The sequence below is a fragment of the Chrysochloris asiatica genome, unplaced genomic scaffold (genome assembly GCF_000296735.1).
Source record: "Chrysochloris asiatica unplaced genomic scaffold, ChrAsi1.0 scaffold00023, whole genome shotgun sequence".
Lineage (NCBI taxonomy): Eukaryota > Metazoa > Chordata > Mammalia > Afrosoricida > Chrysochloridae > Chrysochloris > Chrysochloris asiatica.
In genome coordinates this window covers 13877045-13892240 of record NW_006408541.1, presented here as the reverse complement: position 1 = coordinate 13892240, position 15196 = coordinate 13877045, and the positions used below count along the sequence as shown (strand labels likewise).

Here is a 15196-nt window from a genome sequence, read left to right as displayed (position 1 = left end):
TGGTGAGGATTTTTGTTTTCTTTACACTGAGATGTAATCCATACCGAAGGCTGTGCTCTTTGATCTTAATCAGCAAATATTTTAAGTCCTCTTCACTTCCAGCAAGCAAGGTTGGTAATGAGTCTTCCTCCAATCCTGATGCCACATTTTCCTTCATAGAACCCGGATTATTTGCTCAGTGTACAGGCTGAATAAGTATGGTGAAAGAATACAACGTTGTTGCACACCTTTCTTAATTTTAAATCAGTGTTCCCATGTTCTGTTCGAACAACTGCCTCTTGGTCCAGGTATATTCCTCATGAGCAAAATTAAGTGTTCCAGAATACTCATTCTTCACAATGTTGTCCAGAGCTTGTCATGATCCATAAGCCTCTGCGTAGTCAATAAAGCACAGGTACACATCTTGCTGATAGTCTCTGCTTTCAGCCAAGATCCATCGGACATCAGCAATGATATCCCTCATTCCACGGCATCTTCTGAATCCGACTTGAACTTCTGGAAGGTCTCTGTCAATGTATGATTGTAGCCATCTCTGTATTACCTTTAGTAACACTTTACTCACATGGGATATCAAAGAGATTGTCCGATAATTTCTGCATTCTGTTGGGTCACCCCTCTTTGGAATGGGCACAAATATGGAAGTCTTCCAATCAGTCGGCCATATAGTTGTCTTTCAAATTTCTTAGCAGAGATGAGTGAGTGCCTCCTGTGCCACCACACTTTCTTGAAAGATTTCAATTTTGATTCCATAAATTCCTGGTGTCTTGTTCTTTGCCAATTCGTTCAATGCACCTTGGACTTCCTCCTTCTGTATCATTGGCTCTTGATCATATGCTACCTCTTGAAACGGTTGAACATGAACCATTCATTGCCTTTTGGTACAGTGACTCTTGCGTTTTCCTTCCATCTTCTCTTGATGCTTTCTGCATCATTCAATAATTTGCCCAGAGAATCTTTCAATAACGATTTTAAAGTCAAGGCTTGAATTTTTTCTTCAGTTCCTTTTCTTTGCACATTTTGTTGTAATATTTGGCTTTATCTTCTAAAACTGATCTTTGAAATTTTCTGTTCACCTCCTCATTTCTTCCATTTGCTTTAGCATCTCTATGCTGGAGAGCAAGTTTCAGCATCTTTTCTGACATCCATTTTGACCTTTTCCTTCTTTCTTGTCTTCTCAATGACTTTTTGCTTTCTTCATGTATGATGTTTTTGATGTCATCCCACAAACTCTTCTGGTCTTCGGTCTTCAGTGTTTAATGCATCAAATCTGTTCTTCAGATGATCTCTAAATTCAGGTGGATATTTATTAAATAATAAATATGTAAGTGCTGTTCTAGTTATTTTCATGGTCAGGACACATGTAACTGACAGTTAGGGCCATGATCGCCGTGGCAGAATCGATACTGCCACATGGAGTTGAAGCAACTCCAGCAAAATCAACCTTCCTTGAGAATACACACAACCTGATTACGAGGAAACAATGTATTTTCATTATGCTTTTTATAAATCACTTGGTGATTTCCCTTCACGCTCCTTACCCTCATGACCACTTCTCCAGATCACCAGGAATCGAGGGACCATAGCCTGGGAACCACTGCTTTGGAATAACATAAAGAATTCCTAGAAGATAAGCATTTGCCACTGATAGTGTAAAATCTGTGCTTTCAAAATCATTAAGTTAGTTAAGAAATAATTCATATACATACTAAATGGGTACCTCTAGACACACTTTTGAAAGGAACCTGTCTTGGCCCACGCATAATACCTGGATTCCTTCCTTCGCTACGAAAAGGGCGGGCTATAGGTTTAGGAAATTTTGTTCCTTCGAAAGCTTTGGCAGCAGCTGTGTGCTGGGCTTTTTTAATACTAGTTCCTTCAGCTTCCCAGTGCTGATCTCCAAGTGTGAGCTGTACTGTAAACACCTACAAATGAAAATTGTGAGCTCTCAATTCATGAAACCTGATGTTGAATGTATATGTCACTTGGACCTTGAACATTTTTTATGGTCATGATTTAAAAGGCCTAGACATCATCTTGGTGATTTATCCCTTCACCACCATGTTTATTTTTTGTTGGTTTTATAAGCAGAAAAAGACTTCTTCAGTATACTGAAGAAAGTTGCATAGCACTCCTTTTAAAATCTGAAAGATGGCGGTATATATAGAGATTGAAAAATGCTGTCTTACATATGAAAATATTAGACTCATTTGTAAGTCAACCTAATAAATAGGGTCTTCCAATGATTTCTCATGGAAGAAATTCAGCAAATTTGATTCAGACAAGTTGGCAGTTACCTCCTGCACATTAGGACATTTGTATGGATGCTGTAATGTGTTTGTGTTTATGAAAACATACCCCTTCATAGGCCAGAACTTGTGCAAATTTGAAAATGTCAACCAGGTTCTATTTATTATGTTGCTTTCTATCTATATACTGAGCCGACTCCACGGCACATAACAACAAAAAATCTATATACTATTCTGCTGCTGCCTCCATTCTTTCAGAAGGAAATCAGATCCACAGCACACAAAGATCTACAAATGTTTCTGAACTCAATCTGAGGCAGCATCCGAACAGCTCACTGATCCTCAACACATGCCTCTGAGAGCAAGCCGCCTTCTTTCTTTTTAAGTATAAAGGTAACCCAAGTGCATCCCAACTCTCACATTAGGTTCCATTAATCCATCATTATTAAATAGTGTCCCCCAAAAACTACAGAACGGAGAGTCCTCCACTTTGGTTTATATCCAAAGCACATGTGGGGTGCCTAAAGAAGTAACGAGTGTTCTGGTCCCGCCCCCAGGGGTTCTGACTGCAGACTCCTCAGCGTGTGTTATTTTTAAAAAACTCCCAAAGTGGTGGTGACGTACCCTAATGCCTCGCAGCCACTCCTTTGGATCTTAACTCAAATCTACCAGTGCTTTTCTTTTTCTGGTGTTCTCTATCACTGACTATCACTCTATCCATCTATAAATAATTTGTAAGGGACTCATGGGTTTGGGCACTTCAAGGGCATTTGAATCTAGTGTCTGAGGGGAGAGGGCAACCTGCCTCACTGGTTTTTTTTCTTGTAGGTCTTAACTTCAGGATTCCCTCAGTACACATCTTCCACTAAAGGGAAATATTAAAGACCCTCGGTCTCCCTTGAAACATGAGGGGCTCCTGCACGTATGCTGCAGTTTCTGAGCATGACCTGAAAATCCTGGCTAGCCCACAAGGGCAAACAGCAGAAGCCTGAGATGCTGTGCAGTCCCTGGGGGGTTTTGGTGATCTTTTCACGGAAAGGCACTGAGGGGAAAAGGCTAAAAAGCAAAACAAAAAACAGTTAATTTTATTAACAGTCTTGCCTTTCTCCGGGACTTTCCCCATCCGGCGCTGTTGCCACTCAGCTGTGCTCTGTGGAGGGTTGGTAGTATGGTTAGAATCTTGGTTTTGAAAGAATGAAAGGTACACCAGACCTCTGACTTTTTAAAGAGTCTAATGGTCACCCAGAAGGAGAGAACTTCTCCTCTTAGAGCAACTGCTGGGTAAAAATAGGTGGTTATGGATTGAACAAACAATACAGCAAGACTACCTAAAAAGTATTCAAGTCCAGGTGAGAAAGAACAGCTTCCAAAAATAGAAAAAAAGTTAATGAAGGGAATCCCAAAGCTAAGGTCTGCAAAAAAAAAAAATCCTGTAGGAGAAGTGTAACCGTTACAGCAAATGACTGCTTGCCCCCCAAACATGAAGACACATTTGAAATATAATTATGCTTTGAAATAATATTAAAATTAACTTTATGTGAATGGGAAGTTTGTTTTTCTTAAAGGCTTAACTGCTTTAATATTAACAGCTACCATTTATTAAGCCCTTACCAAATACTAGTATCACACCCTACATTTTAAAAATATTTTCTCACATAACAGACCTACTCAGTATGTATTTTCCCCATTTTACAGATGAAGAAACTGAGGTTCAAAAAGAAGTACTTATTTCCCAAGGTCACACAGCTACTAGGAAGTTGGATTCCAACCCAGACCAGTCTGGCTCCAGTCCTCTCACCTAGCAGTGTTATTCTATGGTGCCAACTGAGAGTGAAGGCTGATGCTACTTTTATGCAAATGGAAGGTTTAAGGTTTTGCATGTCACGAAACTGAGGCATAAAGAAATTAAGTAACTTCTCCTTAAATTCACTATCTTTGCTACAAGACTAGGATCAGCAACAGGAGAACCACTTCTTCAAACTCTCATACTACCATCCTCTTCTGCTACAGTCACAAAATGTAAAATGCAAAAACTCAGTTCCAAAATGCACTTTGGCACAGATAGTACACAAGTTTGAGAGGCTGAATTCCTGGATACATATTGCAAATTACAGCCAGTTCTTCATTCTCTAAGCTAAGAAGAATGATATGGATAACTGAAATCAGAGATAATGCAAAACACTCACTTTGAGACTAAGTTCTACCTTCTATCTTCAAACCTTTTACTGGATTGCTAACAAGAGTAAAAACTAACTTCCCATTCCCTTCCTCTCCCTGCCCAGTCAAAGGCACTCTCGTGTAAGAAGCAGGGAGCCAGAGGTAGGCTGCAGACCAAAGGAGACCCAGAGTCTAGGAAATGCACTGCAATCATTCCCAGGTGCTTGAGAACTGTCTCTCTTCAGATTTCTAAACATCCACAGAACAAACTGGAGTTTTAAACATCAAATATCCTAAAAAGAAGGCCATCTTTCCTTTGATCCATTCTGCAAGTATGAAAAAAGAAGCAACCCTTCAAAAATCTATCCTTTTTCATCTTTTGAAGACAACCTCAACAGTTTGAAATATGTAAATGGAATCACAGCACTACTTTCAAAAGTGTCAAAAAACAAAACAAAACATTTCTGGTGGTTGAAAAATGCATAAGCAGTATGGACAATATTTACCTTACAGTGAGCTGGGCCTCGCTCATGCAAAAGTTTATACTCGGGCTGAATCTTGTTGAAACAGGCTAACTCATTCACAAGACACATTGGGGTTTTCTCTTTGGGGTGTGCCATGTTAGAAGGAACTGCAAAATAATGTAAGAGCATTGACGTCAACTAGCAGCATGGAAGACTGCTGCTCTCCCACGGGTAGGAAAATAGAGGAAAAACAAATGGAAGAAATGAGGATTTAGAGCATCAGGGATGTCAAACTGCAAACCATACTGGAGCATATGACTGCAGAAAATACTTCTGTGATCTTTCTGAACGAGCTGAAGCCGGATAACCTACCTAGAAGGAGAGGGTGTGTCTTCAAAAGAGAACAAAAGTCAAGGTAGTAACTAAACCTTGGCAGGTAAAGCAAGATTTGGCATCAGATAAATCAGTAACAGTAGAGCCAACCAGAGAGTAACAAAGAGGTCGTCCAAGCCAGTAACACTGGCTATCATCATACCCTGTTCACCAAACTCAATGTGTCAACACCTTCTCTCAAACAATGATTGGCATTTTCCAGACAGCTAACTTCTCCAGAAGCAGTCATCCTGACACTGAATGACCTAGTTTTGACACTTCCATAAGTAAAATAAACTGGGCGTGCTGGAAGTGAATTCTGCAAAGTCAACAGGATGCAGACATAAGAACCTATTAGAAGAAAAACCAATAAATCCCAAAGGACCAACATAACTCTTGTGCCTTTGTCTTTGAAGGTGGTCTCACATGGCAAAATCAGGGAAAACTGAATGTCTAGGAGTTTCTGACAAGCCAAGAATGCTACCTGGTGAGCCAGTTCAAGGAGATCTCTGGACAGCAGGGCAAAGAGGTCATGAAGTGTGAAAAGCAAACACTCTACGAACTGATTTACAAAGTAAAGGAAATGGGACAAGGAAGGAGGAAATGCAAGGGACACGTTCTAGCATATGGAAAAGGATTTGTTATAGGGTGACTCTGGGACTGAGGCACTCAATACTGGCATTCCATTTGTTTAACTGGTCTTGCTGCTTTGGAAGGCAAGGAGCAAAATATTGGTTTTAAGCGTTTAAAAAAAAAAAAAGTTATGTATCGAGTAATCAATGAGTAGCTTTAGTTCATTTTCCTAATCAGACTTGAATGTTTCCAAATCTGCTTTTTTTTTTTTTTTTTTAATCTCTAGAGCCTCTAGAGTTTAAACTTACTTGCTTGAAATAAAATGAACAAATAGCAATATACTTTTTTGTTTCTAGTAAAATCTGGCTGCCCCCTTTGCTTGGAATAAAACCTCATCAACACACAGAGAGAGAGCCTGTACACATAAGAGTTATTTGTCACTTCTGGGAAATAATTTTAAAATTCCATACAACAATAAATATCAAAAGTGGATTATTGTTCAAATCGTTCTGCCAGTCACCACTTTATAATAGACTAGACTAGGCTTTCTATTTTGAGTAGTTTTCAATTCCCTTTCTCACAATTTTTGAAATGATCTGCCAACTGAGATCTCCAACAACACAATGTATAACCAGTGTTTCACATCTGGGATAAAGAAGAGTGGATGGCAATTCTTTCTTCTGCTTCTTGAAGGTAAATTTGAGAACTCCCTACAACTGCAAACCTACTTATCAGATCAGAAAACAGACTAAGAAAACATTTGAAATAGAAGACACTTGGATTCAGACGCTTACCTGCAGCTGCACTGGTGGATGTGATAGATGCAGAGGGTAAAGCAGAGTTTTGAATAGGTCTACCTGCATTTTCAGAGGGCAGAGAACTAGTAGTAGAAGGAATACTCATCAAAGGCTGTGAGAGAAGAGACTGGTTCTTGTTCAGTATTTGGCTCCCTGAGAGAGCAGCAGATGGGTTCTGAACTTGCACTTGAACTTGAGACATGGTCACTTTCAACAAAAGTGAACAACTGCAGGTAAACAGCTTTCAGTGCAGGTTAATTCAGTGCTATGAAGTCTAAAGTTCTACCTAAAAGTTTAAGGGAAAGAAAATAAAAAGATAAATTATAGAGGAGATATTTAACTGTCAATACTCAGTCAAAATCGGTGTCACTTAAGCAAGTATGAAAATAGTCCCATTTAGCATGTAGCTAGGATGATCATTTCTCATTGGAATATGCACATTTCCTGGGCTTGTGACTTTCCCTACAGTGTTTCGTGTGTTGTTTTTTTTTAAAGGACTTTTAAACCCACATGTTCTTCATGTTCATTTTACAATGAGAAGCAGTAGAGTATGGTGTGATAATGTTTATTACTGAATATTTGCCATTTTAAAGTACTTTTAACATTGCCTGAAGAAAGGGAAGAATTTCTCACTTCTGCATCTCTTTCCTTATCATAATAAAATGTCCATTTGTTTTCCTAAGAGATTTGTGTGATATGGTCTCATTCAGTTACAGAGCTGACATCAATGCTCACAATCATGCAATCTATAATATTTGTACTACTAAAAGCAGAAGTGGAGAAGATGAAGGAGACAGGAACAGACTGCAGACTTTGGTCATTTTAAATGGTATGACTGGGGCAGGGCAGTGTGGGACAGGACAAACTAAGAGATTGTTTATCTTCATCATTTTACAAATTAGAAGACAGCAAAAGCCATTATTTCTAAATACAAATTTCTTCACAGGTTATAAATAAGGAGAGTTTGCTCATTTTCATGGCCATCCTTCAGAAGCTGAAATGTTTTAAGTGAGTTAAAACTACTCAAAAGTTACCGCCAATAACAACAGAAATGACAGGTTTCTCAGAAAAGAGCCAACCAAAGAGGAAAACCCAGCAAACCAGTTAGAATTTCTTTCATGGATTAATTGTTTGTTGCTTTAGCTTTAATTTTCCCAAAAAAAACCCAAAACTCTCAATGTGATCTCTAATTAAAGCTACTAGACCTCTAAAAAGAGAGGAATGAGCAATTCAGTTACTTGAGGAATCCTGGCACATTCTCTCTAGCTAGAAGGTAAAAAGCAGCGCTACAAAACTCAAAAGCAATTCATCTGAAATCAGACTTGGGTTAGTAGTCACATTCACATGATCTTAATGAACAAAATTCACCAATACTGCAATTGTTCCTGTTTACTGATCTATACTTTCAGAATCAGAATAAAACCAGAGATCCACTGAAAATCTGGAGAACAGTGTTTGCTGACAAGGGGCCAGTGTCAACAGAGAAGTCCAAAACAGTTTTAAAGTCAGCTGTGATCTCGTTTCATTGTCGTTTCTCCCTTCAGCTGTCAAAATATAAAAGTAAATTTAACACACTCACTCACTCTCCCTTTTCCGCTTTCTAACTGTCTTGAGGGTGTTTTCCTATGCCAAAAAAAAAAAAAAAAAAATTCATTTATGATGTACTCACAACTTCACACCAGAGGTCACAAGCTGAAAAAACAAGCTACACAGCAGTGTCTGTGCCAGCGTCCACCCACATCCCAGAATGAGCAGCTCAGCTTTGCCTACCACCAGGCTCCTAGAATCAGAGACCCTGAATGAACTGAATTTAGAAAGGGTGGGGCTCGCCTTCTTAATTTAGGATCTTTTTTGGCTAATGCTATCTAAAACAGGCCCTGTGCCAAGCATTTCCAGCCAAAGACATTATTAATACATACGTTTACTAAAAGTTAAGAAAGACAGAAATAGGCTTCTAATTAAGACGGCCCCAAACTGCTAACGTTCACCTGGAAGAGTTATGTTTTTATAACGGTTGAAACTAGTTGAAAATTCCAAATAAAAATATTTTTTAAAGGTTCTCCAAAAATAAGGCTGTTTGCTTTACAAATTTTAATTTTCCAACAAGACCAAAACTAAAATTCAACAAATAGTATTCATTTGCTAACATTTTTAGCCATCTGCTAATTTAACACTCTACATGTATTTAACACTCTATCCTGTATAAGGGTCTCAAAGGAACAGCTGTTGGGTTTGAACCGCCAACCTTGTGGTTACCTGTCCAGTGCTTATCCTACAGTGCCACACCAGGACTCCTCTGTGTCTTTTTGTTGTTGCTATTAAGCACCATCAAGTTGACCCTGTATAGGGTTTCTAAGGAGCCGCTAACCTTGTTCAAAGGGATGACCTTATGGTTCAAACCGACCTTGTATGTTTAGGTGGGAGAAATTTGTGGCTTTCTGCTCCAGTAAAGATTTATACAGCCTTGAAAACCCTGTACAGGATCGCTATGAGCTGCAATCAACTCCATGGCAGTGAATTTGGATTTTTGGTATAGGTCTTTAGGAGTCCCTGGGCGTCCAAGCAGTTAACATGCTCGGCTGCTAACCGCTATCTAATCTAAAAGAAGTTCACATCAACCCAGAGGCACCCTGGAGGAAAGGTCTAGCCACCCATCTACCTTCAGGAAAACCAATCACTGAAAACCCTACGCAGCCCAGCTCTACGCTGACACCAGGGGATAACTTTATGGCTACTGTTTCCTGTGTCTTTAAACCTCAGAAGAGTATCTAAAGCAGTAGTTTTCTCATCTAGCATGAGTTTGCTTCCCAGGGGACATCTGCCTATGTCTGGAGGTATCTTTAGGTTGTCATACTGGGGGCAACAAGGGAGAAGTGCTAGCAACTAGGGATCAAGAGGCCAAGGATGCAGTTTCAAATACACATACACTAGCTGACACAACAGTCTCACTAACTAATGCGGTAAGTAGCCTACACTCTTAGGAAGAAAACTCCCTTTTCATCTCCAAAAGGTGATGATAATATTTTACTACCTCCTCTCCATGTCAGGAAAGCCATGGCAGCTAGGGAGAAGGAGAAATACATTGTTGATTTATATTTCTAAATATATTTTTAAAGAACAAAGGTTCTGATTTTTATATAGTTCAGAGCAGACTTTCGGGGAATTATAGCATTGGGGAAATGTTGTTGAGTGCTGTCGAGTCAGTTCCGACTCATAGTGATCCTGTATAGGGTTTCTGAGGAGCAGCTGGTGGGTTTGAACCGCCAACGTTGTGCTTCACAGTCCAGTGCTGATCATACAGCATCACACCAGGAGTCCTGGGAAGACATTACTTCTATACAAATTTTGAATATGTTGCTCAACCTGTACTCTGTACTAAAGAGAAAACCCTTAAATGCAAACCTGAGTCATTTTCTTTAAACCTTTCTTTAAGGATTACTCTCCACCAGGCAATGCAGGGACTTAAGAGCAATTAAAATGCTACAGAACATCAATATTTTACAAATAGAAAAATTTGGTTGAAAAGTTAGAAACACCAAGATTCTTCTACTGTCCCTTTCACAGCCAAGCCTGGGTTGTGTTATTTCCTAGCCCCCCCACCCTTTGGCAGAGATGAGATCCTTGAATCTCCTACTGTTTCCTATTTGAGGAGCTTCAGACAGACACCCACTCAAGAAAGCCCACTCATCTCACTCTCAAGTCCTATCTTGTAACACTACAAGGGATGAAATGATGGGAGGATGAAATGATGGGAGTCCTAGGTACGCTTTTTCAAAAGATTCCTTAATCCCATGTTCCCTTGGTCTTCACACTGGCAAATATCTTCTCATCAAAACAGAGTCTTGAGTGGCAGCTTCCAATTTACAAATGTTGTGGGTTTTAAGGAAGGAGAATATGAGCACATGATCTCTACACAAAAGTATTTTTTAAAATTATACTACATGAGGGGCTAAAAAGTGGTCAGGCATAAAATGCTTACTCTCTATCAGCAGTGAATCTACTAAGACCAGACCATATTGAGTGCAGAGTTTGTGTTGTACACAAGAAGGTAGTCTTATTCACCTTTAACGAACTATCAAATCCTTATAGTATAAAATAACTACTTCGGCAATTACTGGAAAACACATATCTAACTGGATTAACATATGACTTATAATAATCTATTTACACTGTTACAGTAATCAATACATCAGCCCCCTTTTTAATAAGTGTTGTTTCCCAAAAAAATGTGGTGCAACAGTTATACATGCAGTTATTAACCAAAGGTTTGCAGTTCAAACCCACCCAGCAGCTCCATGAAAGAAAGACTTGATAATCTGCTTCCCTAAGGATTACAGCCGAGAAGACCCTATGGGGTAGTTCTATTCTGTCACATGGGGTCATTATGACTCTGAATAAAGTTGATGAGACCCAACACGCTCAAATTCTGGAAAGATTATTGGTTAAAGGAACACTGGTGGCATCATAGAGTAAATGCTAGATTGCCAGTCATAAGGTCAGCGGTTCAAACCCACAAGTCACTCCATGCGTGCAAGTGAGGCTGTCTGCTGCCATAAATATTTATCATCTTGAAAACCCTGAGAAGCAGTTCTACTGTCCTACAGGGTCACTATGAGGTAGAATCAACTTGATGACAGTGGGTTGGGTTTGTTTGTTTTTTATCAAAGAAGCATAAGCTCTTTAAAGCAGCAACTCTAAATCTATTAATCTGGTCTCTCTAGTTTTTGGAGGTTCCATCCTCAGAAAATTCTGTCAATAAGCAACACACAAAAAAAAACTGTTAAGAAATAAAATAATTTTCCTATCACAAAAAGTCACTTTTGTTGTTGTTGTTGTTGTAAAGTGCTGTCGAGTTGGCTCCGACCCATAGCGACCCTGTATAGTGTTTCCGAGGAACTGCTGGTGAGCTTGAACTGCCAACCTTGCAATTCAAATGGCTTTCCAGTGTGGCACATTAACCCACAGTGCACACCAAGGCTCTCTGGTAGGTAGTCTTATACTATAAGGGGCTTTCAAAAAGGTTTGTGAAAAATAGAAAAGACAATGGAATTCTTCCACACACTTTTTTGAAGCCCCCTAGTAGTTAATAACCATAACAGGATACCTAATGGAGTCCTGGTGTGGCGCCATACAATGTTGGTTTCAACCACAAAGTCAGCAGTTCAAACTTACCAGTCACTTCTCAGAAGTCCTAAACAGGGTCTCTATGAGTCAGAACCGACTCTACGGCACATAACAACAATAGTATACCTAAGGAGTCCTAGTGTGGTGTTATAGGATAAGCACTGGACTGCTAACTACAAAGTCAATGGTTCAAACCCACTAGCTGCTCCCCGAAAACCTTATACAGGTTTGATATGAGTCAGAAGTGACACAATGGCACTTAACAACAACAAGAAGTATACCTAAAATTCCCACATCATCCCCTTACATTCAACAGTTATTTTTCGTAAGATCCTTTTCTGGCACATTCTCTTGGATGTTCTGCAAGTAAATTCCTCATTTCACCCTAAACTGGAAACAGCAATTCACTGACTCTAAACTGAATATGCTCTGGTAGCGCAGCGGTTACGAATTGGGTTGCGAACATTAAGATCAGCACTTCGAAACTACCAGCTGTTCCGCGGAAGAAAGATGAGGCTTTCTGCTCCCGTAAAGATTTACAGCCTTGGAAACCCTGTACAGAGTGGCTATGGGTTAGAATCGACTTGACAGTACTTAACAACAACAATAACAAATTGAATATGCAGCTACAAATATAGAATGTTGATCGATATTCTACATAATCTCTCCCAGTAAAACTGCTTTAAGGTTAAAGTCAAGCAAACAATGTTCAGTGGCAAGCTTATAAATTCACACAGTTTTTTAAAAGAATTATGACTAAACTTAAAAAAAAAAAAAAAAGACTAGCACACTATGTGCTTAAGAGAAAGACATAGGAAAAGTAGCTCTGATTAGACACAGTAACTTGCAAGACAATAAAATTAGCTAACAACAACAACAACAAAACCCAGCCTGCAAACAGCCCTTGCTGTTCAAGACCTTTGCATCCACTACAACTGACTGAACTGAATGGGGCCCTGTCTCACACTTGGCTGGACGCCACGTGGTGACGAAGAATTTTCTTTCTACACAAATGTAATATCCACTGGGCAGTGGTCCGTTTACAGAAAATTTCTTAAGTAAAGTTCATTATTAAGTGCACATTCAAAGAAAAACCACCACACCATACTTTGTACAAATGTGAAGAAAATTAGACTAACAGATTGTGATCTTTTTTTCCTAGTTTTTAAACCACGTCAGGCTCCCCCTCCCTTTCCCTGAAAGAAATTCTCAAAAATGACTACACTCAAACACAGGTTGTTTGTTTTGTTTTTTTTTAATGTAGAAATTTCTTATATCTAAATTAAAAAGTGAATAAATATAAATGTCTAAACTAAGCAAAATAAATACCTCTTCATGATTTACAGGATTTTAGGAGTAATGCTGTGTGACATTTTCCTAAGGAGGAGCTTGGCAGTGGTGGTTATATGCTGTGGAATTGGTTATGACACACAGAGACCCAGCATAGGGTTTCCAGCCATTCAACCTAATGGTTAACTGGCTTTCCCTTTCGGCAAAGGGAAATGGTAGTCTGCACCCATGAGTCACCTATGAGAAACAAATGCACTTACCATCACATCTTCATGCAAAACAGACCCAGTGCCAAGACCCAGTTTCTAAGAAACCAGCCTCGCTGCTAAGTAGCAACCAACAATGTTCAAGCAAATCAAACTTCTGAGCTGTGGCTTTCTGTTCTACTCCCAACTCAGCTGGCAATCATATGCCGAACTCTTAACAACCCTGTACCTCAGTTTCCCCGGAGTACATAACAGAATGTTGACCAAGTTTAAGTTGTAGCAATGTAATAGCTGAAACACTGAAGAAATGCTGAGGCATGGTAATGTCCTTTTGGATTCTTTGGAAGAAAAACAGTACACATATTCCATGTGTGAGTGTAAATCCATTCATTACACTTTGTAAAACGTCTCTAATTTCCTTATGTTTCAATATTCGCAATCATCTCCAAAGACAGGAGGGTCAGCTTGTTCACTAATCACTACCCTCAGGAAACTGTGTGGTGATGTGAGGGACAAGCTCTTGGCGGGAAAGTGCTAGCATTGTTAAATGCTGGTCTCCTGCAGTCTGCAAAAGACTATAAAACCCTGAACACTCTCAGAAAACTCTTTCTAGTCTAAATGATCACAGCTGCCAGTGGTAAGCAAAGCTTGATTTATAACCCTAACTCATGACAGAAAACAATGCTGAGTTCCACAACTTTGATAGCCAAGTTTCACATAAACAATCTGAGAAATGAAATCAAAGGCCTGAAATAAAGCAAATTAGACACGTTGCTGTGACCGAGATGCTGATTGAACAAGTTTTGCTTCAAGACAATTTCAACTGTCAGCTTTCATGTCTCTACATTTAAAGCATATGAAGTGCTGGCTAGAGGGTTTTATTCTTGCCAACAGCTTTTTTCATCATTTACTTAGAATTAAATCTCTAGATTTCATGCATTCAAACTTCATAAAACTTCTTCTGTTTCATTAAGATTAGGGCCAGAAGTAAAATTCCTTTTCCACTCAAGCCATGTAAGAATGAAAAAATACCAGGTAACAAGCTGAAACTACCGAGCCAAATTACTTGTACCTTAAAAAGAGGATGCTCCAGGAACAATGTTGTTTTGGTTCAGTTCTGAGAGGCCCTAGAAAATAAGAATTTTCTAGAGGAGGTCTTTTCCTGAAAATGAAGGCACATATGGCTGAAGCTTCAGAGAAACCTCTAAGTTACAAGTTGGAACGTTTATGAAAATTTGATGTCACACTGTAGCACACACTATGGAGTCAACACACCGGCCGGGACCTGTGCAGTGGGAACTTTGCAGAAATGTGTACATGAAAGATAGTAGAAGCGTCCTTGTTCATGCTCAAGCATCTCCTAATAACAGCTTTGAATGCCTAGAAATTCTTTTTTTAAAAAAGGATCTGGATATCACTTATGTGCAATCACACAGGCCTGATACTTTCATTTTAGCTAGTAACTATTTTATTCATAAATATCCTTATTACATGCTTGATGATGTAAATGCAACTACATGGAAAAATGCACCAAAAGGTACTTAGTATATAAATGTTCTTATATTAAATTACAAAATAAAAAAGCATATTGGAGCTCAACTAGAAGAGGAAAAAAAAGAGTAATATGATACAATTTGATGAACTTGACCTACACCTATGGATGCAGTAGCTCAAAAGAGGGAACAAATCTTTACAGCAAGGATCATTCCCACCCCCTCCAGACACAAGAGTATGGGCAACTTAGATATTGGCTACCCAAAATGGAGGGGCTACAAAGGCAAGAAGTGACTGACTTATAAGCTTTCAAGAAGGAGCCTAGATCTAGAGGGCACAGAGGAAGGTAGACTCTCCACTGAGTAGTATCCAATCTGTCTGGACGGAGCTGATAAAAGGAGATGGGGATAGGTCTCTTGTGGTACAATAGTGAATAACTGCTATCAGGACTAACCGTGAGGATTAGAAATGTA

At 39.2% G+C, this 15196-nt stretch overlaps 1 protein-coding gene across 2 annotated transcripts in view; it reads right to left on the bottom strand.

The window, feature by feature from the left end:
- STAU1 (staufen double-stranded RNA binding protein 1) overlaps nucleotides 1-14354 on the bottom strand; it is a 78670-nt gene extending 64316 nt beyond the window's left edge. Inside the window, exons 1-3 of one of the 2 annotated variants that reach the window (XM_006839198.1) lie at nucleotides 14302-14354; nucleotides 10032-10035; nucleotides 6607-6895 (exon numbers count right to left, since the gene is read on the bottom strand). In XM_006839198.1, the coding sequence (XP_006839261.1) occupies nucleotides 6607-6811 (205 nt within the window). In that variant the 5' untranslated portion in view covers nucleotides 6812-6895; nucleotides 10032-10035; nucleotides 14302-14354. Of the gene's footprint in view, nucleotides 1-1765; nucleotides 1923-4909; nucleotides 5024-6606; nucleotides 6896-10031; nucleotides 10036-14301 lie in introns of those variants that run through there. The other variant, XM_006839197.1, reaches the window with a different exon arrangement.
- Between the last annotated feature and the right edge of the window lie 842 nt (nucleotides 14355-15196).